Here is a 21,843-nt window from a genome sequence, read left to right on the forward strand (position 1 = left end):
GGGTCCATTGTGTGGCTTTGGGCAAGTCACTTAATTCTCGTCCTCATTTTTCTTCTCTGTAAAAGGAGGGCGTTGATGGCCTTCACTTCTGACACCCCCTGTTCTAAGACCACTAAGCCCGGGCATTTCCTTTTCTAAGTCCTCTCCCAGCTCTGACATTCGTTGTTCTGCCTTCCCCTCTTCTTCCCGCCCCCAGTTCTGACATCCCTGTTGCAAGGCCCTCTCACCTCTGACATTCCCTGTTCTAAGTCGTCCCCATGTGCCCCTCCTTCCCCTCAGTTTTGCCATTCTCTGTTCCAAAATCATTCCCAAGTCCTATTGTTTCCCGTTTTGAGGTTCCTCTCATAGTTTGGACATTTTATGTCCCAAAGTCCCTCCCGATCTCTATTCTAAGGTTCCGTGTCTGACACCGAGCCCTTCCAGCTCTAACATTGCATGTTCTCGGGCCCCTCCCTTCTCTGGCATTCTTTGAGTACAGGAGGTCAAGTCTGTGACCTCGGTCTCATTAGTACAGTTCACCACTCTGAGCTGAGCTAATCAGTTGAGACTAAACAAGCCAAAGGGAAGGAGGTGTTCTTCAGCCTCCTGTCTGATTCTCAGTGGGCCCCTGCCTGATTTGGTTTGGGCCCATTGTCTGATTTCCTCTGTGCTGCCTTTCAGCACTGGACATGGAAGGCCTCTGTGATTTGGTTTACGTGAAGGAATCCTTCATTACTTTCTTCCTCTGATTCTCCTGGCTGGCCTAGAATCCTGCTGCCAGTGTGAGCCTGTGTTGGACCTCTCTGCATACAACCAGACCACTGAGGCCCGGGCTTTCTCTGTTGCCCACCTGAGCACAGATCTCATGAGCCAGTGGATTTGGAGGTGCTTTCTATCTCTCTTGAACATACCCAGCTCAAAGCCCAGCCAAAAGGCATCAGGGAACCCGGGTTCATCTTCCACATGCCTTGCCTTTTTATGGAAGATGTAAAATGAATCTGCCGCCTCCTGTTCTGGGCCTCTTCCTACTCAGTAGAAAGCATGGTGGACTTAGGCCCAGGGATCGAAGGAACCAGCTAGACTCCTGGGATTGCCTCTGGTCGGCTGCACAGCCTCGTGTGGGGTGCTGACTTCCTCGCTTTTGCTTCAGATAATTTCCCATTTTCCTTCAGCTGTTCCTACTGAAATTGTTATCATCTTTTGTGATCTTGGTTTCTCTGTCTCGCTTTCCCCCGTCTCTGTATCTTTCTCACTCTATTTCTCTGTATCCTTTCTCTATATTTATCTTTCTGTCTCTTAACTCTCTTTCTCTGAGTCTGTCTCATTGTATTTCTTTCTCTCTCTCTCTCTCTCTCTCCTGCTCCCCCGCCATCTTTATCTCTCTCTGTTTCCTCTGTCTTTATCTCTGTCTATATCTCTTCTATCTTCACTTTTCTTTATCTCTGTCTCACTATCTTTATCTCTTTCTGGGTGTCTATCTCTGTCTTTCCCTCTCTCCTTCCCTCTCTTTCCCTTCCTTCTTACTCCCTGGCCAAGCAGTAGCTGCTGGTCACTCCCTTCCCATTCTCTTTAGGGGGCCATGATGTCAGCTGTCTGAAAGGCCATGGTTTATGGAATTGGGCAGCGGCAAGATTAGCCACGGTTAGACCTGGGCCCTTACCTGGGGGAGAAGCTAGCTCACTCTTCAGACACGGCACCTGTGTGTGAATATTTCCCTTCAATTTCTCCTTTGTCAAATTGATGAGGTCCAGGAAGTCATGAAAGTGGGGAGTTGTTCAGGCCATCTCCAAGTCAAAGGGTAGGGGTTGCCCTAGCTGGCTTCTGAGGTCTCTTCCAACTCTTGATCTAAGATCCTTAAGACACTGAACTTGAAGTTAGAAAAACTTGGGTTCAAATCCTGTCTCAGATACTGCTTGTATGATCTTGGGCAAGTCCCTTTCTCTCCCTGGGCCTCAGTTTCCTCATCTTGAAAATGAGCTAGAGAGGGAAATGGCCATTCATTCCAGGATTGTTCCCAAGGGAACCCCAAAATCAGACCACGAAGAGTCAAAAATGATTGAACAGCAACGCAGTGTCCCATGCAAGGTGCAATCGGTCCATCATTTAACATGCAGTTATTGAGTTCCTACTCTGTGCCAGTCCCCATGCCAGGCTACAGAGACAAAAATAAAGCTGTCTTTGCCCTCGAGTGGTTTACATTTGGGGAGGGGGCGAGAGAATACTACCTATTTGACTCCTGACTATGGTGGCCAAGGAAAAGAGAAAGCTCTTTTCCAGTTGTGGGAAATGGTACTTTAGGGTGGTCCATTGGAGTGCCTTTCTCCGTAGTAAAGAGCTGCCAATCATAGTTTTATTATGTTTGCCGAGCAAGAGCTCTGGAAGGGCACAGGGGTCACAGCAGGGCAGATGGTTAGATCCAAGTGCCTGGGATGGTTAGGCTTTGGAGTCCTGGTGAATGGATGGTGGTGGGTGGGTGGATGGATGGATGAAATGAAGTCAGGCCAGGGGGCTCAGAGACTGAAGTAAGTAACCTAGGTAGCTTTGCTGGAGGTCCAGACTAAGCACCAAGTAAAGCAAAGTGGAGGAAGCCCATTCCCCATTAGAGGTGAGGTCAGACATATGGAATAGAAAGAGCCCGGTGGGCACAGTCTATTAGACCTTGCTAGAAAAGCTAAATAGAATGGAGTTGGGGCCAGGGGGCAAGGGATTAGCTGGGGAAGGGGAAGGGGAAGAAGCCAGCCTGTATGGTGAGGAAATCCTCACCAAATCGGCCACATCTTTTTACCCTTTTTCTTTTCAATCTCTAGAGGAAAAAATGTAGGTGGGGAGGAAACAGTTCTTCTATTTAGAAAAAATTGGGGGTGGTGGTGAAGGTATCATCCCCCAGTCCAGTTATCATGAGCCTCAAGGAAGAGTCCAGGGCTTCAGACCACATCTATTCCTTTTGGCCTTCAGAGGACTGGCTCCCCGTAAGGTGTTCTTGTTCCAGGATCTGCTGAGGAAATGCCGATGTTATAGTTGCCGTAGGACTGGCAGTGGATGGGGCTGGGGTGACGCTCAGTCATTTCATGTGGGCTGTGTTAGGGAACTCAACACAGTCTGACAAAAAGGAATGCTGGATAGCTGCTCTCCCTCGCCATTGACCCTGGGGTGGTGGGAGAGTGAGTAGAATACCCTAGACCAGGGGTCCTCCAACTTTTTAAACAGGGGGCCAGGTCACTGTCCCTCAGACTGTCGCAGGGCCGGACTAGAGTCAAAACAAAAGCTTGGTTTTGTGGGCCTTTAAATAAAGAAACTTCCTAGCCCCGGGGGAGGGGGATAAACGTCCTCGGCTGCCGCATCTGGCCCGCGGTGGGGCCGTAGTTTGAGGACCCCTGTCTTAGAGCATAGAATGGCAAAACTAGAAGAGCCCTAAAAGAGAATGTCAGGCTGGGAGGGGCCTTTAATCTTACCTCCTCGTTTTATAATAACTAGAGCCGGGCGGATGTAAATGAGCGTGTAAGAGATTGCGATGTGAGTCAGCAGCAGAACTGAGTCTAGGGGTCGGGTCTTCTGCTTCTAGACCCTGTTCTGTTCCCTGGTAGGGGAGGAAGAGAGGGAGAAAAGTTCAGGAAGCTGAGCTTTAAAGATGCCTGCTCCTGGCGGCCTGTGCCATGGCGCCCGGAAACGGGATGTCTGCCCTTCCCTGACTTGGGGCCTTTGCTGGCTATGGGTTTGGTGGGGTTGGAGTGGAGGCCCAGTCTGTGCTCCAGAGGGAGGTGGCAGGGACACATCGGGAGTGCAGGAGGTTATCTCGGCTCTTTTTCTTCTGATCCAGTGTTGTTTTTGATCTAGCCCACCTTCTAGCTCAGTTGGAAAGGGTTTCTCTCCTCCTGAGAGTATCTGTAGCCACTGTCCAAATACTGTTATATCTTTCATAGATTCAGGCTTCAGACGGAGCCAGAGAACCCTTCCTGCCTCCTACTTGGCCACGAAGCTGCTCCCATCACTAGCCCAATAGTGTCAAACGCAAATAGAAACAGCTCTCTACAGGCTACATAACAACTTAGAAAATGACACATGAGCATTATCTGTATCGTACTGTATTTTTCCTTACTTTGTTAAGCATTTCCCGATGATGTTTCCCTCTAATTCTCTTGCACTAGCAACCAGAGAGTATGATACTTCTGGATTAGTTAGGAATTCAGGAGACTGGAGGCCATGAAGACTCAAAGGGACCGCTTTTGGCTTACTCACGGTTAGGGATTCTGGGAGATCCCCCTGGCCAATGTCCGCTTGCAGCCCCACTAGCTCAGCTGCTTCTTCCATATTCTTCTTATCTGTGAGGCAGCCTGAGAGTGGGAACGCTATTCGCAGGCAGGCAAAATGGTGGAACTGAGGGAGGGACTCGGGGAAGATACTGAGAGAAACCACGGGAGGTTTCAGAGGAGCCGGGATTGCCTCCTAATTTGGCTTCATATTCTCTGGGTGACTTCTAGTAAATGCCATAACCTCTTGGGACTCTAGCTTTCTCATCGGGGAAATAAGGGGCTTGGAGGACTTGGAGTTCTGAAGGGCCCTTTCAGCTCTAGACCCAGTCTATAAGAGCATAGACATTGGAACTGGAGAAGAGAGCCTAGAGCTGAACTCCCACTCCTGTGTACCTTCTGGAGGGAACTCAAGAGGTCCTTGAGGCTTAACCCTCATTTTACAGAGAAGGGAACTTGAGTCCCCAAGAGGTTACACAGTGCCTGAAGTCAAACGTTGACTCCCAAGTGCAAAACATTGTACCAGGGAGTCAGAGACGAAGCGAGATGAGGCCTGCCCCTCGTGGAACTTCCTTTCTATCAGTGGAGGCAGTGTATGCATTTGTAAGTATAAGGCCAGCACATTGTTGGCAGAGTCAGGCTTTCTCATTTCAAATCCAGGTCTCTCTTCACCGTGTACTGTTACTGCGTTGATTGTGGCCCTAATGCCTCCCCCGCCCCCCATCCCTCAATCAGGAGCGTTGGCCCCAGTGATGAAGGTTACTCTTGCCGCCCCAGTCCCCAAGTCCTGCCCGGAGCGCCTGTGATTTCCACAGTTAGCATTGAAGTTGGCAGCTGATAACTGCCAGGAGACAGTCCCCTGTGTCTTATTGGGCAGGTGTCCCAAGTGACACTTGGGACTTTCTATAGGAGATAGGCCGGCAGCAGGGGAAATGGGGAGAGTCAATGTCCACGTTCCCTATTCCCATATTCCTTTGTCTCCAAAAGCCCCTGAACGGGGTGAGCAGTCGGGAGGGAGCCTCCTTTCTTCCTACTTACTTAGTCTCTCTTGGCCTCAATTTCGTCATCTGCAAGATAATGGGACTCGTACTAGATGGTCTGTGAAGTCCCTCCTAGTTTCTACCATTTTTTGTTCTGAGGGCCTTTTAGACAGCACTGGTGTCCTTTGTTCTAAGATCTCTTTCAGCTTTCAGTTTCTTTGCTCTCAGGTTCCGTGCAGCTATGATATTGTACGTTTTACGTTCCGAGGCCCCTCCCAGCAAATTAAATCCAGTGTTTTTCCTCTTTCCCATATCCGCTGCCCTCCCCTTCCTATGTCTTCACAGCGACTACAGGTATGTTGCGGCGGCTCTCGCTGTCATGAGGAATGTGACCCAGCAGATCAACGAGAGGAAGCGGCGACTGGAGAACATTGACAAGATTGCCCAATGGCAGGCCTCGGTCTTGGACTGGGAGGTAAGCTCTTCCCGGAGGTAGTTGGGATTGAACCCAGAAAAAGGCCTAGAAGAAAGCAATGTGAGAAAACTTGTGAGAGATAGTAACGGGGTCTTTTATTTTTTATTTTGGGCACTTAATTGTATCTTTTTCCCAATTATACATAAAGAGTTTTCAGCATTCAAAGTTCCAACTTTTTCTCCCCAAGAAAGCCAGCAATCTGATAAACATTCTACGTGTATAATCGTGTAGAAATATTCCCACATTAGTCATGTTGTGAAAGAAGAATCAGAATGAAAAGGAAAGAAAAAACAAAAACAGAATGAAAATAGTCTGTTTCCATCTGCATTCGGACTCCTCCGGAGTTCTTTTTCTGGCTGTCATCAATATTTTCCATTCTAAGTCCATTGGAATTGCCTTCAATCACCTCATTGTTCAAAGGACCCAAGTCCCTCACAGTTGAATAAACGCACAATCTTGTTGTCATGTACAATGTTCTCTCGATTCTACTCACTTCCCTCAGCATCAGTTCATGTAAATCTTTCTAGGTTTTTCGGAAATCGGTCTCCTCATCATTTCTTATAGAACAGGAATATTCCATTCCATTCCTATGTTTATTCAGTCATTTCCTAACTGATGGGCGTCCTCGCAAGCCACTTCATAAGCATAACTTTCATCTCTAGACCTAGATGCACCCCCATTTTACAAATGAGAAAATTGAGACACAAGAAGATAATTTAATTTTAAATTCTCAAGTTTTATTAGCATATCATTATGCAGAGTGTTTTATTCTTTTTTTTTGCCATTTTGCCTTATTCATTTTTTATTTTGCTATCTTTTCTTTCAGATCAGGTCTCGTTAGTCTCTTTAAAGGCCATCCTTTAGTTTTATTTTGGTGGGGTTTTTAAAAATCGTTTCTGTAGTATTAGAACCAAGAATCACACCCAGATCCCCTACATCCAGAGTCATCCTTATCATCAAATTGTTTCCACAGTCGCACTTCAGAAAGAACGCTGATCCTGGAGCCTGAAGACCCAGGTTCAAATCCTTTCTCTGATGCTTATTACCAGTTCCTTCCCCTCTGAAGGGCTTCAGTTTTCCCCTTCTGTAAAATGAAGAGATTGGACAAGATGACTTCTGAAGTCCCTTCCAGCTCTAGATTTAAGATTTTTCTTAGTTCTCAGTTTCCTCCCCTGTAAAAATGAGGTGATTGGGCTAGATGCCCCTGAACTTCCTCTCAGCTCTACATCTGGGATCCAAGTGTAATTTCTTCTTTTGGGGGTGAGGACGAATGGGAGATGTGGAAAAGATGTGTACTAGCCCAGTCGTGTCAAACTCCAAGAGAAACAGATCCCTGCAGACTGCACAATGACTTGACATTATCTATGTTGGATTGTATTTTCCGATGACGTTTGAATCTAGTTCCCCTGCGCTAAAAAAGCAGTGAGTGTGCTACTTCTGGATTAGACGTTATTGCAATATTCTGTTCTCAGAACTCATTGTCTCGATCCATTAATACTGATGGCAGCTGAGCAACAGGCCTCCGGTAAAGTGCCCTGGAGATCTGTGCTTGGTCCTGTGCCATTTAACATTCTTATTAATGATTCAGATCAAGGCACAGATGGTACGCTTTATCAGATTGGCAGATGACACACAGCTGGGAGGGAGAGCTAACACACCAGATTTAAGTCAGGATCCATAAGAATCTTCACAGGCCAGAGCATTGACCTGAAGCTAATTCAGTGAAATCCACTAGGAAGGGAAAGGAAAGTCTTGAGCTCCAAAATCATAAGTAGAGGGTGAAGGAGGTAGAGTGAGTTAGGACCTGATCTGATCTGTAAATGATCTGGGGGTCTTAGTGGACTTCAAGCTCAACCTGCGTCTACGGCGTAATAGCCAAGGAAGCTGTTGATTTCTTGGGCTACGTCAAGAGAAACCTTAGTTTTCAGAAATGAGGTAACGACCCCTCTCATCAGATTATGAAGCATCGAGTCCGCTTCTGAACAGCAGTGTTTAGGAATGTCATTGATAGTCTATGGAGCGACCAGAGAAGGCACCAAGGCTAGTGTAGGACCTTTGGTCTACGTCATATGATGATGGGTTGAAGGAATTGGGCTTGTTTAGCTTGAAGAAGAGACAATTTGAGGGAACCATGAGAGCTGGCTTGAAGTTCTCTACAGGGCTCTAACGTGCAGGGGAATACAGTTTGTTCTGGTTGGCCCCAGAGAGCAGAATCGAGAGCATCTGGCACTTAACGTCAAGAGAAGAAGCTTTGACAAGGATCTGAATTGTCCCCAAGTGGGCAGAGCAGCCTCCAAAGGTGATAGGCTCCCCTTCCTTGGGGAGCCTTCTGGAAGAGGCTAGACCACCCCTTATCAAATGGGTCATGGTGGAGTTCCTTTTCCTATGTGGTTTGGATTAGGCGACCCCTGAAGTCCCATTGTCTTCCTTACTCTTAAATTCTATGGTTCTGAGTGCAAATTGAGCTGTTGGGCCCAGTTTTGCTAGCTACCTTTTGGGATCTTTGGGAGTTACTCTAGGTTTATGAAGTAGCTAGGAAGATGACACAAGCCCTTACAATTTGTATGTGTCGATATAGACAGGACTGGGGAAAATTTGACAGTGGCCCCGTGACTCTCATTTCTTGATTTTCTCGGCCACAGCGAGGTCTAATGGAAAAGGTATTGAATTTGAAGCCAGAGGACCTGGCTTCAGATCCTGGTTCTGTGGCTTAGCTTTGCCGTATTAGGGAAGTTAGGCCACGTGATGGGCATTGGATTTTTTCCCTCTGCGGCATAAAGTATATTCTAAACTAGTGGTGAACAGTTCAGATAGAAACTGCCCACCATATTGACTTAGGTAGCCATAAGTTTAATAAAAGTTATGTTTGATCGTGGTTTTTTTTGTTTTTTTTTAAACATATCCCAGTGACACTGGCTCTAATTGGCTGAGAGTCTGTCACCTCAGACCTTTTATCCTAAGGCCTCATACAAACTCTAGGGCTTCCAGTCCTCTTTCTTCTTCCCCCCCCCCTCCCCCCCCCCAATACTCCTGCAGTCTCTTCCTCCCACACGTAAGAGAGGAGCCATGAGAAATGGTGAAGACAATGAAGGGATCTAGGTGGCCCACAGAGGAAGGATTTACTCACTTTCTGCCTTTACCCTCTCCTTCTAACTCCTTCTCACACTGCCCACCTCATCTTGTTTTTGTGTGATATCCGGGCTTGTGTCCTCCTGCTGAGAAATGTCAGTGGCTCTCTTGCCATCCCAAGTAAAATTCAATCTCCTCTGCTTGACCTTCAAGGCCCTCCATATATCTCTGATACCACCTTCCCTTTCCAGCATTAACTCATATCCCTTTCCTCCACTTACATTCCAGTCCAACGAGATTCGTTACTATTTCCCAGACAGACTCAATATTTTTCCTGTTGCTGTGCCTAGAATCTTCTCCCTCTCCCTCTTTGGTCTATAGCATATCCTCTTGTCCTTTGCTCACTTAAATCCCTGCCCCTGTTAAAATCCAGTTCAAAGCCATTTTCTATAGGAAGTCTTCCATAATCACAACTCTCGTCAGTAGCAACCTCTCTCCGCCCCTTCCTCGGAGAGTGTTGGGTACCTCTTTACAGCCCCTGTACTGCAGTATGGGACGTTCCAGTTATCTAGCCTTTTATTCTGTCTCCCTATGAGTTCCATCAGGGAGAACCACAAAGTACCTCCACTTTGTATCTTCTTCTATGTCTGGCCCAGTGTTGTGAACCCAGTAGACATTTTCACAAATGTTTGTCAGCTGGATTTGAAATGCTTTCCGTTCTAAGTACTAGATAGAAACAATGAGAGCAGACTAAGCTTTTTGAATTACTGTGTTCCCTGCAAGGAGGAAGAAATCAAGGAAGGCTTCTGTTTGCCTGAAGATCAGGGCCATTGAGTATTGTAAACTCGGGGTGACAGAGCAGCCAGGAACGCTAACGTGAAAGCTTTTGCTTCGGGAGTGAAGAGGTGATGCTCCCATTGCCTGCTTCCCCGCTCACACCACAGCGGTTTTTAGTTCTGGGGGCCACAGCTTAAGGGCATGGCTAAGCTAGAGAAAACCAAGAAGAAGGGTCTTTAGGCCATACCAGTGCCAGCTGATTGAAGGACCTCAAGTCAAGTTAACTTCTTAACAAAGTTGTCCCAAAATGATGGATGGCGGGCCACCTTCAGAACTTATGTTTTCCTTCTGCTTGGAAATCTCTTAAGAAGAGGCCGGATGGGCTGCTTGTGAGGTCTGTAAGAGTGGGAATTCTTTCCGAGTCTGAGTGGGTATGGGTTGGATTAGAAAGCTGCTGAGGTCCTTTCCAGTTTTCCAGTTCTGTGATTCTATGCTTAGAAGTCCTTGAAGGATGATAGAGAAAGAAGGAAGACCAGTATTCCAGGATAGGGTATGACTTACAGACATAAAAGGTTCAAGAGCCAAATTCTGGCAAAAGTGAGGATGCTGGTTTCTCTGAATGAATGGATTAGGAGTGCTGAGGGGCCAGACTGGGAAGATCATTTGTGGAACGTGCTGTCACGGTTTGTGTTAGAAACCAAGACTTGCGGTGACAAGTCCATCCAAAGCAGCTACCTCTCAGATACATGCTGTGCTGCATTATTTAGTGTTTTGTTCTGGTAACCACGGAGAGAACCGGGAGTGATGGCATTACGAATTCATCTCACGGACCAGAGCCGTCCAATATGACAGGCCATAGAATAACATTAACCAGATGGGAGAAACTGGCCCTCCCTCCCAGGGAGGGGGTGGTCATGCTACCATGGAATCAAAGAAGCAACAGAATGTTCGCCTTGGAACGGAACTTAGAACAGAGAATAGAGGGCATCAGAGCAGGAAGGAGCCTTGAAATCCTGGCATATCAGAGACGGAAAGGGCCTTAGAACAAACGATGCTAGTGCTAGAAGGTATCTTAGACCGTGGACTGACTGAACTGGGAGAGCGTATCGGATGTAGAATGTCCAAAGTAGGGAGGAAGCTAGAACGAGGAATGTCAAAATTAGGAGGGATCTTATTGTATTTTGACAACTCATTTAAGCTAGCTTGGACTATTCACGTGTCCTCATTATTAGTTCAATTTACTAGATTTGTTTCAGCGTTCTAAGTCAGCCAGTGTTTTTTGGAATCCTTACTGGCATCTATGGAGTTTTGGATCTGTGATGATGAAAATAACATGGTTGGCGTTGCTTGAAAAATTAATAAAAATAAAAATTGGCAACTAAAAAACAAAACAAACCCCGGGACGGAGAACATCAGTGCTAGAAGGCATCTCAGACCATGGACTGACTGAAATGGGAAGGAGTGTTGAATGTAAAATGTCAAAGCAGGGAGGCACATAGAACGTCGGGACTAGAAGGATTCTCAGAATACCGAAATCCGAGCTGGGAAGAACCTTCAAATTTAGAATCTCATCACTAGTAGGAACCTTAGAACAGACAACATAAGAACTAGAAGTCATCTTAGAACTCAGAATGCCAGAGCTCCAAAGGACTTTAGAACACAGAAAGTCAGAGATGAGAGACCTCAGATCATAGACTGGGAGTTAGGAGAGAAACCATAGAATGGAAAATGTCTGAACAAGCAAGCGCTATAGGACTTGGAACGTCAGTGCTCATAGATACCTTAGAACATAGAACTCCTTAATTTTGCAAAGGAGAAAATAGGAGAAGCTTAGTTGGGTCATTGTGGATGAACATGGGGACCACCCCAGGGTGTTTCTATCTCTACCTTCTTGGGCTATGAAAACACAAGTAACTGCCTCCAGCCTTTCTGGTAACAGCAGCTCACTGGCTCAAAGACCTAGAAGGGCCTTCGGAAGCCAAATAGTCCAACCTCTAAATTTTACAGAGGAGGAAACTGAGGCCCAAAGAGGGTTCATAAGATCAAAGAGTTCAAGGTGGAAGGGACCTCAGAGATGATCTGGTCTATTCTCTAGTTTTATGAAAGACTATAATAATGACTAACATTTCTGTATTACATTCAGATTCTTAAAGCTCATTCCATACCTTCTCTCATTTGCTCCTGTGAAATACCAAAGAGATTCGTGTCCCCATTTAGTAAACCAAGGCACAGTTTACAGGCATCAGAGACAGAATTTAAACTCTGACCTCTCCTGAATGCTAGGGCTCTTCTCTTTATCTGTGTGCTTAGGCCATAGGCAAAGCCAAGTTTCAGGCCTGTGAGTGAACCCCCCAGTTAGCACCTCCTGGAATCGAATGGTGTAAATCTCTTCTTTGTCTTCTCCCAAAAAGGGGGGGGGGGGATTCTGAGGATGTGTTAGAGATTGTCATACTTACTGAGAACCAGAGCATGTCAGAGATAGAAGGGCCCCTCAGAACCCAGGTCAGACACTGGGACATAAGTACAGAACACAGGATGCCAGTATTGCAAAGAGCCTGGGAACACATAAGGTCAGAGCTGGGAGGAGCCTGAGAAGAGAAGATTAGAGGTGAGAGGACCTTAGAACAGAGGTCAGACAATATCAGAGCAGGGAGGACCCCGAGTCCCAACCGCCTCATTTTCCAGAGAAGGAAGCCAAAAGTTGAGTCGTCACACAGCTATAGCAGCCCCTCTGACATCCCATGCCACTAGGTAGCGAGCATCTGGGAGTCCCCAAACTCCTGCCTTACTTGCCGGAGGGAGTGAGGGGTGGGCGGCACCTCAGTGTACCACACCCCCAAGTGTCCAGGTGGGGCCAGAAGCTCTGCTCCACAGCCTTGGGGCTTCCATTTGCACTGGGATTTCCTGATTTCACTGTTGGGCAAGCAGAGAGAGGCCTGCCGGATGCCAGCCCTGGAGTATCAGCAGAGGAAACCCTGTCTTCCTGTCTGCCTCCCAGTGACTCTCACATGTTTCTGGTTGTTAGAAGCATCCTCATGATCGTTTCAACTTCATTTACCAAATGAAAAAGATCAAAGCCTTTAGAGCTTAGTCTGTCTTGCTGGGAGGAAGGGGGCGGGAGAGAGCAAGAAGCCAACCTTTCCCTTCCGCTTAGGAGGCCTATCTCCTTCCAATCTAGCCGGAGAAAGTCCATCGTCTCCGAGCTGCTCGGAGGCCATCGAGTCCAACCCCCTCCTTTGACACAGGAGGAAACTGAGCAACCCTCTTTGGAGCTAGCTCTAGAGGTAGAAGAGCCCTCCAAGGCCATGTGTCCCGAGCTCCTGGCAACTGACCTGGGAAGGTTGGGTAACTTGCCCAGGTTCCCAATTCCTAAGTGACTGGGCTGGAATCGATACCTCTCCTCTCCCCACTTCTCCCTTTCTTCAGCCCACTTACTTTCAGCTGAAAACTTCTTGGGCTCCATTCCTTCCATTGCTGAGCAATCCCTCTCCCTCTAGGCAGGCAGAGCCCCCGTATGAACAAGAAAAGGAAATCATCAATTGTTCTGCTAAGTAGCGATCGATGGCCAGTTCCTGATGGAGATGGGGGTGGGGGAAGCCATGGGAAGAGCCTGTTCCGTAGGCCTGCAGACTTCTGGGAAATTTCCATCTTTAATTTCCCTGCTGTTGGGATTATTTCGTGGAGCTGTCTCTTTGCCGCTGTTCATACTCATTAAATCCATTTGAAAGAAAGAAAGAGGGAACACGGCCCAGACAGCTGCTTTTTGACTTCCTTCCTTCTGAACATTTCTGCCAGGAGCCCAAGTTTCCAGCAGATTTTCAGGGCTAGATTTTGTGTGACTGTAGTTTCTTTCCCTGGCTCCCTTCTCCTCCGGCTTGATTGTGCAAAGCCCCTGGGCCTATTCCAGTTTGCCATTGAATGATTATCTCTAGGATAAAGGTTCGAGTAAACAAAAAGCCAGGCATGGTGGAGATGTCTTGAGCACTGATTTGAGAGCTTTGGTCGCCTGATGAGGCGGTCTCCTGGGACCCCGAGATCAGCTGGGACTGCATTGATTTCTCATTTTCCTTCCCTGATGACATCAGACGGTGTGGGGAAGAAGCTAGAATTCAGTCAGAGACTAGCAGAGCTGGAAGGAAGGAGATTAGTACACAGGGCATTGAAGCCAGAGATTCTGGGCAAACGTGTTGACCGAAGAAATGTCAGATGACATTTGACAGTTCTGTAAGGTCTCCAGGGGCATCTTTTCTGCTTTGCCATCCGGCTCCACCCTCTGGACCTAGCACAGCCATGGAGGCTTATGGAGAAGCTCTGACAGCTCTCTCACCTTTCCTTCACTATACAGGCCTCAAATACCGAATAGAGCTCTAGATTGCATTGTTAGAGGTACACTAGCGGGGGGGGGGGGTAGAGGGGGGTGTTGCATTTGGAAGCAGAGGATCTGGGTTTGAATGTCAGCTCTGCAAATACTCCTTATAGGACCTGGATTTTTTACTTTAGGATTATGCCCAGGATTGCCTTATAACTGTCCACACATTCTCTAACGGTGATGCATCTTTTCCACCTGCATTGCTGACATCAGAGGTCCTTCTTGCTGACTGCCATACCCGCTTCCTTCCCCCTCGCCACCAGGCCCTCCAAACTAGCTTCTCATCCTCTCCCTCCTTGCCTCGAGGCCTTCGCCACTTTGGATTCAGTTGATGAAGAGGAAATATTAGCTGAGTTCCAGGTATTCGGGCTCAGCTTAGAGCTCTGAGCTCCAGAACAGAATGCCCACTTGGCTTCTGCGTTTCCAGTGAGTTCCCCGGCCTTGGAGTCACTAGGAGAGGGAGGGGCAGCAGTGAGATGTGGGAGAAAGAGCATGGGACTTGGTTTCCAGTAGCTCTGGCTTCTAACCCTGGTTCCGTACTGTGTGAACAAAGATAAGGCTCATCCTCTTTCTGGGCTTCAGTTAACAGAGTGATGCACGATAGTCTTCAGGGCCCCATTCTCTGCTGTGAAGCCCCTCCCACCTCTAACATCCCCTGTTCCCAGGCCCCTTTCCCACCCACCCCCACCTCTGACACTCCCTGTTCTGAGGCCCCTCCCAGTTCCCATATTCAGTGACTACACATAGGATTCTACTTGCTCTTGGCTCCACCAAGGTTCTCTTACTCAAACTTGAAGGCTTGAGCCTTTCTTGGCATGGGGCTTGCAGCCTGGCCAGTTTGGCCTTGCACCTGCTTCTTAGCCGAGGGACGGGACAGCTGTGTAGTGCTCCCTGTGGGTGCTGGACCAGGGAGACAGTCAGTTGCAACCTCTCTCGTGTTCATAAGCAGATTTTAATCAAGCAAGGGAGGGGATCACTAATGATAAGAGGCTGAGGAGATTCTCCCTTTTCCTGCTCCCCTTTACTCATCTGGAAAGGAGAAAGCCTTCACCATCTGCTCAGATGGACAGGTTTCAAAGGCAAGAAAATGGTCCGGTCCGGTCAGAGCCTGGTGAGAACACTGGCCTAGGCTGAGCCTATCCTAGTTCCATCACTCAGTTTCTCTTGAGCCAAGTTGCTTCTCTCTCCCCCTGCCCCACCCCAGAAGAGGGAAAGGTTCCTAGGGCCTGGGGGGTGGGTGGGGCCGTGCAGTACTCATGGCTTCCAGCTCTTTGTCAGCTCTCTCTCCCCCACCCCCCCACCCATCTCCTCAATTCGAGCTCCAGTAACTCCAGGCCTTTGGCCCAGTATAAGAGACATGGACATTTCCTGACTCCTCCCTCCAGAAATCTCTTCCCTGGATAGAGGAAAGCGCTCCCAGTCTCATTTCTAAGTAACCCAGTGAAGCCGCCATGCTTGAGCCTGTCTGCAAAAGGGGTCTTCTCTGAGCTAACCTCACCCCCTTTCCACTCCCTAGGCCACCTTCCTTTCTTCTGGAAGCAGCCAAAGCCCCGCACTGGAAAGAGAACGGAGTCGTAGTTCCATTCTTCTACTCACTAGCAATGTGACCCCGGACATCCCCTGGGTCATCTTCCCCTCCCTGTGCCATTTCCTCCTTTATAAAATGAGGGGGCTCCTTTTTCCCACATCTGGTGGCACGGGCAGCAGGTTTGCTGGTTCCCTTCTACCCTCTGCATCTCGGGACCGTAGCGCCGATCCTCCTGGCTGAGGAAGGAAGCTCAAAGAGCTCGGGCACCGTCTGACCCGATTTTGTCTCTCTCAGGGGGAGGACATCCTGGACCGGAGCTCAGAGCTGATCTACACTGGGGAGATGTCCTGGATATACCAGCCGTACGGGCGCAACCAGCAGAGGGTCTTCTTCCTCTTTGACCACCAGCTGGTCCTCTGTAAAAAGGTAACCCAGCTCCGGGAAGCTCCTTCTCCTGCCTCCCTGGCGGCACAGAGCTCGGTGAGAGGGCTGGGCATTGTGGGGGGTGGGGGGATGGGGGGATAAAGGAGGGGGAGGGAGAGGGAGTACCCAAGCCTCAGCATCCTTTGCTGCAGCTCATCATGAATCTTTACACCCGTCTCGGTTCACAGCCCAGGGGCAGGAACTGCAGAATTGGCAAAGGGGAAGGTCAGGGGTCAGGGCTAGGTTGGAGAAGCCTTGTCTCGGATACCCCAGGCTCCTCTTTCTCCTCACTGTGTAGTACCTCCTTTTCCTACCCAGAAGTCTTTGTTTTCTCTACGATCTCCTTCCTCATCCAACGTGACCCCATTCAGGGCCTCCTTTTCCTCATCTGGATGAAGCTGATGTCCATAAAGTCCCTTCCACTTCTAAACCCTGCGATTCCTTGTCCCTTTCCTCCTTGGGATTTAGCTTAAATCTTGTGATTAGCCTTAGTCTTGTGAGTTAAAATCAAAGGATTAGAGTTGATCATCTCTCAAGCCCTTTCAGGCCTACTTATCCCACGAGCATCGAGCTGTTTCCTTTGTCCCCGTTAGCATTTTCCTCAGCCGTGGCCCCTGATAGAAGGGTTTGGACATCACTAAATGAGTGGGGGAAGGAATTTGTGAGGTGTGGGGGCTCTTCCTAGTGTCTCTGAAAGTCCTTCATGTAGATAGTGGCCTTATCTTCCTCTGGGAAAGACCTCATTCAAATGATTGGTGAGGTAAGTTTGGACAAGTGAGAAGAAAGGAAGGAGATACAGAGTAGCTCCCCAATCCAGAGCTGGAGGGAAATCTCCGAGGCCAGCAATTCTACCCCCTCGGGCAACAGAGGAGAAAATAGAGGGCCAGGAAGAGGAAGGGACTTGTCCAAGATCACATAGAGACTCTGATATCTAGAAGTTGGCGAGGTCCTCATGTTACTGAGGAGGAACCTGAGGCACAGGAGGAGGCCCTGGCAGGTAAATGCCTTCCTGTCAAACAGGACTTATCTCAGGAACCTCAAGCCACAGGTGAGTGACCGCTTCCTTTGGGAGACCGTACAGAGTGCCCCTGCTTTGGAACAAATGTCTCCTATTGAGAATCTCTTCCAAATTCTGGGGCACATTTCTTTGCCTCTGTTCGTGGTGGGTACTCATTTCTGGATCAGAAATTTTATTCTAAGCCCTCTTCTCAGGCTTGCAGGAGAAAAAAATCACGGTGGAGGGCTAGAAAAGTCCTAGGCAGTCACCGGTTTGGAGGGCTCACTCTGAAAGCTCCCTCCTCCACTCATTTTTTGCCTCCGTCCCATCTAGTCTTTCTCTCCACTCCCCGAGATGCTACGTGAAATGCTTGACTAGAAAATCACTGTGTCATAAAACTATCATTCTGATAATATCATTTTTTCCAGCTGAGGCCATAAATCCCATATCTGTTTTATAAGCTCTCTGGGGTGTGTGTGTGTGTGCATGTGCACATGTATCTGCACATGTACAATGTATGCGGTGGCTGAAGGTGTATGTGTCCTTTTCAAACAGCATCAGCATTTAAAGGATATGTCCTAAGCAAATGAGTTGACTCTTAACAAAGACATACTGATCTCTTGTTTTTACATCACCTTCATTTGGGAGTCTGTCCCCCCCCACTTCCTTACCCAATCCAAACCTCGAAGCAAAGGATTCCAAAGAAAAAGAGAAAGAGGAGTGCAGTCCAATGAAGGCACCAAATAAGCTCAACGGCGTGTCCTACCTTGGCAATGAAAAGTGGTCTGGTCTTGCTCTTGTCAGCACCCAGCTTCATCATCACCATTGTGCAGCATTCAGTTTTGGCCACCATTCTCTCCTATACATCGATATGGTCATCACATATCACTTCCTGCTTCTGCAAGTGTCACTCTTCAGCGGTTCAACCTAAATCTCTTGATGGGCTGACTCTTGACTCAGTCTGGAGTTGAGCCTGCGTAGGAGAAGGGCTGTGGATCTGTAACTGAGATGGTCACCAGCTCACCTTCTGCCTAGCTCTGCTCCCAGCACCCCACCAAGCTCCAGTTAGCCCATCAGGCTAGAGAGAAGACCTGCCCACCTGCAGCAAGAGCAGCAGAACAACCTCCTTCACAGGTCTTCTTCCTCTCTCACCACCAAAGCGTGTGGACACCTAGAAACAAACCAGGAAGAATGGCCAATGGACCTTGCTTCTCTCCTTCGGTTTGCTTTTGCTTTCTGAGTCCGCGCTACCATCTCTAACTTCAACACATTTCAACATGGATCGTGAAGATAGTCACTTCCTTCCCCTGCTCTTAATATCCATTTTGTAAAATGGAGCTATCGGACTAGATCACCTTTCAGACCGCGTCCATTTCTAATTCTGTGCGGATGCGACCTTCTGAGACAGTGGTGGAAGGGCCAAGACCAAAGGCTTGTCATCAGATAGTCTGGGCCCATAGCACACAGATCAGCTGGAAGCCAGAATGGAGCCACGTGAGATGGAGCTAAAGAAACCTAGCGTCGTAGCTGCCCGATGAGCTAAACCCTGGCTAATGTTAAGGAAAACGGAAGCATTCATCGCTCACCAGACATAGGAGAACTCGGGAGGGAGGTGAAGCCTACTTCTGCTGGGAAGCCTCTCCTTGCTGCAAAACGAATTAGTGACTTTCATCTCAGGGAAACACCAACCAGGGGCTTCCCCTACGAATCGGTACAACTTCCCACGAAGGCTACATCTAATTAACGTTTATGGGATTATGGAAAAGGACTTTCATTTGAGGCCTACAATAGGCCCCTTTCTGCTCAGTAATCAAGGACTAAGGTACATCTGTCCAAAGTGGCAAGAGGCGATCGGGCATCCGTGAGCTGGGCTTTTGGCCCCTTTGCCTTATCTTTCAGGTGATCTATCAGTTGAAGCCAGAAGTCCAAAAGACTTTCACTTCAAGTTTCCTGAGTCTTTGACGATTCAACCTATCTCCCCTATTTGGAATAGAAGTAGAAGACATGGGGAAAGGAGAACTGGACAGGAGGACTAACTGCTTCTTCAAAGGAAATGGATGGAGGAAGTGAAGGGGACACAGACTCAAATGATTACAATCTCCTTGCTAGGGCCCGTGGAACCTAGAACACAGAATATAAGAGCTGTGAAGGTCTTTAGAATATAAGATGTCAGAGCTAGAAAGGCCTCTGTTCTAAGGAAGAGAGAATTCCAGACCTGGAGGGAGCTTAGAGCATAGACTATCAGAATTAGGAGGAACTTTAGAACAGAGACTGTTAGAAGTGAAATCAGCCTTGGAACAGGGAATGTCAGGGCTGGGAGGGGACTTCAAACAAGAGATGTCCAAGTTGGGAGTCTTCTTAGTACAAGGGATGTCAGAGCTGGGAGGGGCCTTAGAATGCAGTCTGCCTAAGTTTTGAAAGACCTTAGAACATAGAATGTTAAAGCTGGAAGGAACCTTAAAGGTCATCTAGTTTAATCACCTTATTTTGCAGAGGGAGAAACTGAGATTCCAAAAGACGGAGTAAATCACTCATCTAAAGCCACACAGCTAGTTCCCAATAAAACCTAGATTAGAACTCGGGGATCTTGGGTTTGGAGATTCCCTTGATAGCCTTCCCCTTCCCCCCAACATATCTCTTCCTCTTCTCCAACTCACCTTCTTTTTCTTCCCATGGCCCATGCCCTTGGTCTACCAGTGGTACTGCTCAATCCCGCTGGAGGCCCTCAGGGCGGAAGAAGTGGCTGAGCCCTGGCCTAGATCAGATCAGCAGATCTCTCTTGCGTGCGGATTAGACATGGGGTGCTGGGAGGCCCGAGCTGGGCCTGGCTCCCTTACCAGCCATTCAGGCCAACCTCGTCACAGTAGTGACCCTTGTATGGCTCATGGTACTTGGCAGAAGCCAATCTCTAGGGCTGACTGGCCCTCCATGGCTGTGCCCGGTTGGCCACAGGATGCTGGTGGCAATCTCTCCCCTGCTCTAGTGGGCTCCTCCCTTCAGGACTATGCCGTAGCTGTTTGACTGGTGGTCAAGCTGCTTGTTGGTAATTGGTCCTTGATAGTTTCACTCCATTTTTCAACCCCTGTTTACTCCACACCCATCATATTCTTGAGGGTAGAGAGAGGAAATAAGGCCCAGTTCCTACCTTCAAGGAACTTACAGTTTAATAAGAAACTAGGACGTATATTTAAATAGATATATGCTTAAGCATAGAGTAAGCAAAAAGTACACTTAGAGGGTCTCAGGCCAAATGGGACGAGACATTTGAGAAACAAGGGCGCGATTTCACTTTGGGATAGGGAAGCAGAATTCGGGGAAGGCGTCATGAGACGAGTGGCACCTGAGCCAGAACTGAGTGGAAGGCAGTGGGAGTCCATTATGAGCATGAGGATGGGGGATCGGGGTAGCCAGAGTAAAGGTCAACAGGCAGCAGAGGAGAGGAGGCCAGCTAGACTGGAGCAGGAGTGTCATGAGGACGAATGGGCGATTAGGCTAGACAGGCAGATGTGGCCTTTACTAATGCTAAGGTGGAGTCAATGGGATGGCCTACCTGTTCTTTGTCCTGAAAAGTATGTCTATGCTTATCATCCCCCCCCCTTTCCCCTCCCCCCCCCCCCCCCCCAAAAAAAAAAAAAAAACCTTAGTCTATTAAGCATCTACTGTATGGCAAGCACCTTGGTAAGGACTCCAGAGACAAAAATAAGGCAATCTCTACCCTCAGGAACTTAGTCTAATGGAGATTCGATGTAACTAGGATGCCTCATTTTCAGTAGTTTAATCATAATAATAATAATAACACATTGTAAAGGGCAGGAACTCTGGAGAAATATACTTAAGGTTCAGTATGATTAATTTAATCCTACAAGGTGTCACCTCCGAGGAATTGATAAGACAATCTAGTTTAGCCTGGTGATTAACAGTTCTCTCGTTCAGTAGGATTGGTTTAATCCTAAACAAGGCGTTAACTCAGTAGGATTAAGATAATGATTCTCTAGTTTCCATGTACTTAGTGTAGTTCTACAAGATTGACACCCAGGAGTATTTAAACTGAGGGCAAAGTCAGCCACAGATTCCATCTTTGATCAGGCTCCTGGTGGGTCTCTTGCCTCCTGCACCTGGGGAGAGACTGGTTCAGACTGAGAGACTGAAGGAGACAGCAGAGACTTTGGACTTTATCCCCGACTATTGTCTTGTTGATTATTCTGTTGAGACCAAAGCTGGTCGAAGGCCCTCCAGAAAACTAACCGGGACATTACAACACATGACGAATAACTCTCTAAGACTCTTAACCTCATCCTGGACCACACCGACAGAGGGAGTTTCCTCACTGAGAATTCCTTACGTGAATGATACCACAGATCTACCTCAGCAAATAGTCTTTTTTTTTTTTTTTTAAAGAAGAATGTAGCTGACATGTGAACAAATGAAATCCATTATGTGCCAAGGACTATATCTAGAGGGTTAAGCACACTATATCCTTCACTAGCCCATTTTCCAGATTAAAAACAAGAAGAAGGGACAGGAAAGGGCTCAGCCAAAATGGCATAGCCCGGAACCTCAGGAACCTGACGTTTTCAGAGTCCAAGCTTGATGTGTTCTTCCTTGACTCCTGCTAGATTTGGGGCCCACTGGGGGAGGTGCCCGAGTACATGAATCAGAATCTGTTCTTAGGCCAGATGGGGAGAGAGGACATATTTACACAGAGAACAGGTCAAGTCAATGAGTAAGCATTTAGTAACTCCTACTGTGTGCAGGCACTGTCCTAAGGACTGGTGATCCCGGAGAGGCTCAGAGCTCTGTAGGAGCTCAGTGGAGGAAAGCTATCCCATGGGCTAGCATGCCTAAAGTTTCCCAGAGGCCTTACAAGTTGAATTGGGACCCAAGTGCTGGTCAGGTTTAAAAGAGGGAAAGTGTTGCAGACAGAATGATGAGTGTGAACAAAGGTTTGGGGGCCAGAAAACACCAATTTTGTTCTAGGCCAAAATTTCCACTAATGATA

General features: G+C 47.9%; 1 protein-coding gene across 6 annotated transcripts in view; it reads left to right on the forward strand.

The window, feature by feature from the left end:
* Positions 1–21,843, forward strand: part of ARHGEF9 (Cdc42 guanine nucleotide exchange factor 9) — a 244,133-nt gene that overhangs the window by 202,737 nt on the left and 19,553 nt on the right. For all 6 annotated transcript variants that reach the window (XM_051969023.1, XM_051969021.1, XM_051969025.1 and 3 more), the window contains 2 exons: positions 5,552–5,681; positions 15,719–15,850. In XM_051969023.1, the coding sequence (XP_051824983.1) occupies positions 5,552–5,681; positions 15,719–15,850 (262 nt within the window). The remainder of the gene's footprint in view (positions 1–5,551; positions 5,682–15,718; positions 15,851–21,843) is intronic.

This window comes from Antechinus flavipes, chromosome X, assembly GCF_016432865.1.
Source record: "Antechinus flavipes isolate AdamAnt ecotype Samford, QLD, Australia chromosome X, AdamAnt_v2, whole genome shotgun sequence".
Lineage (NCBI taxonomy): Eukaryota > Metazoa > Chordata > Mammalia > Dasyuromorphia > Dasyuridae > Antechinus > Antechinus flavipes.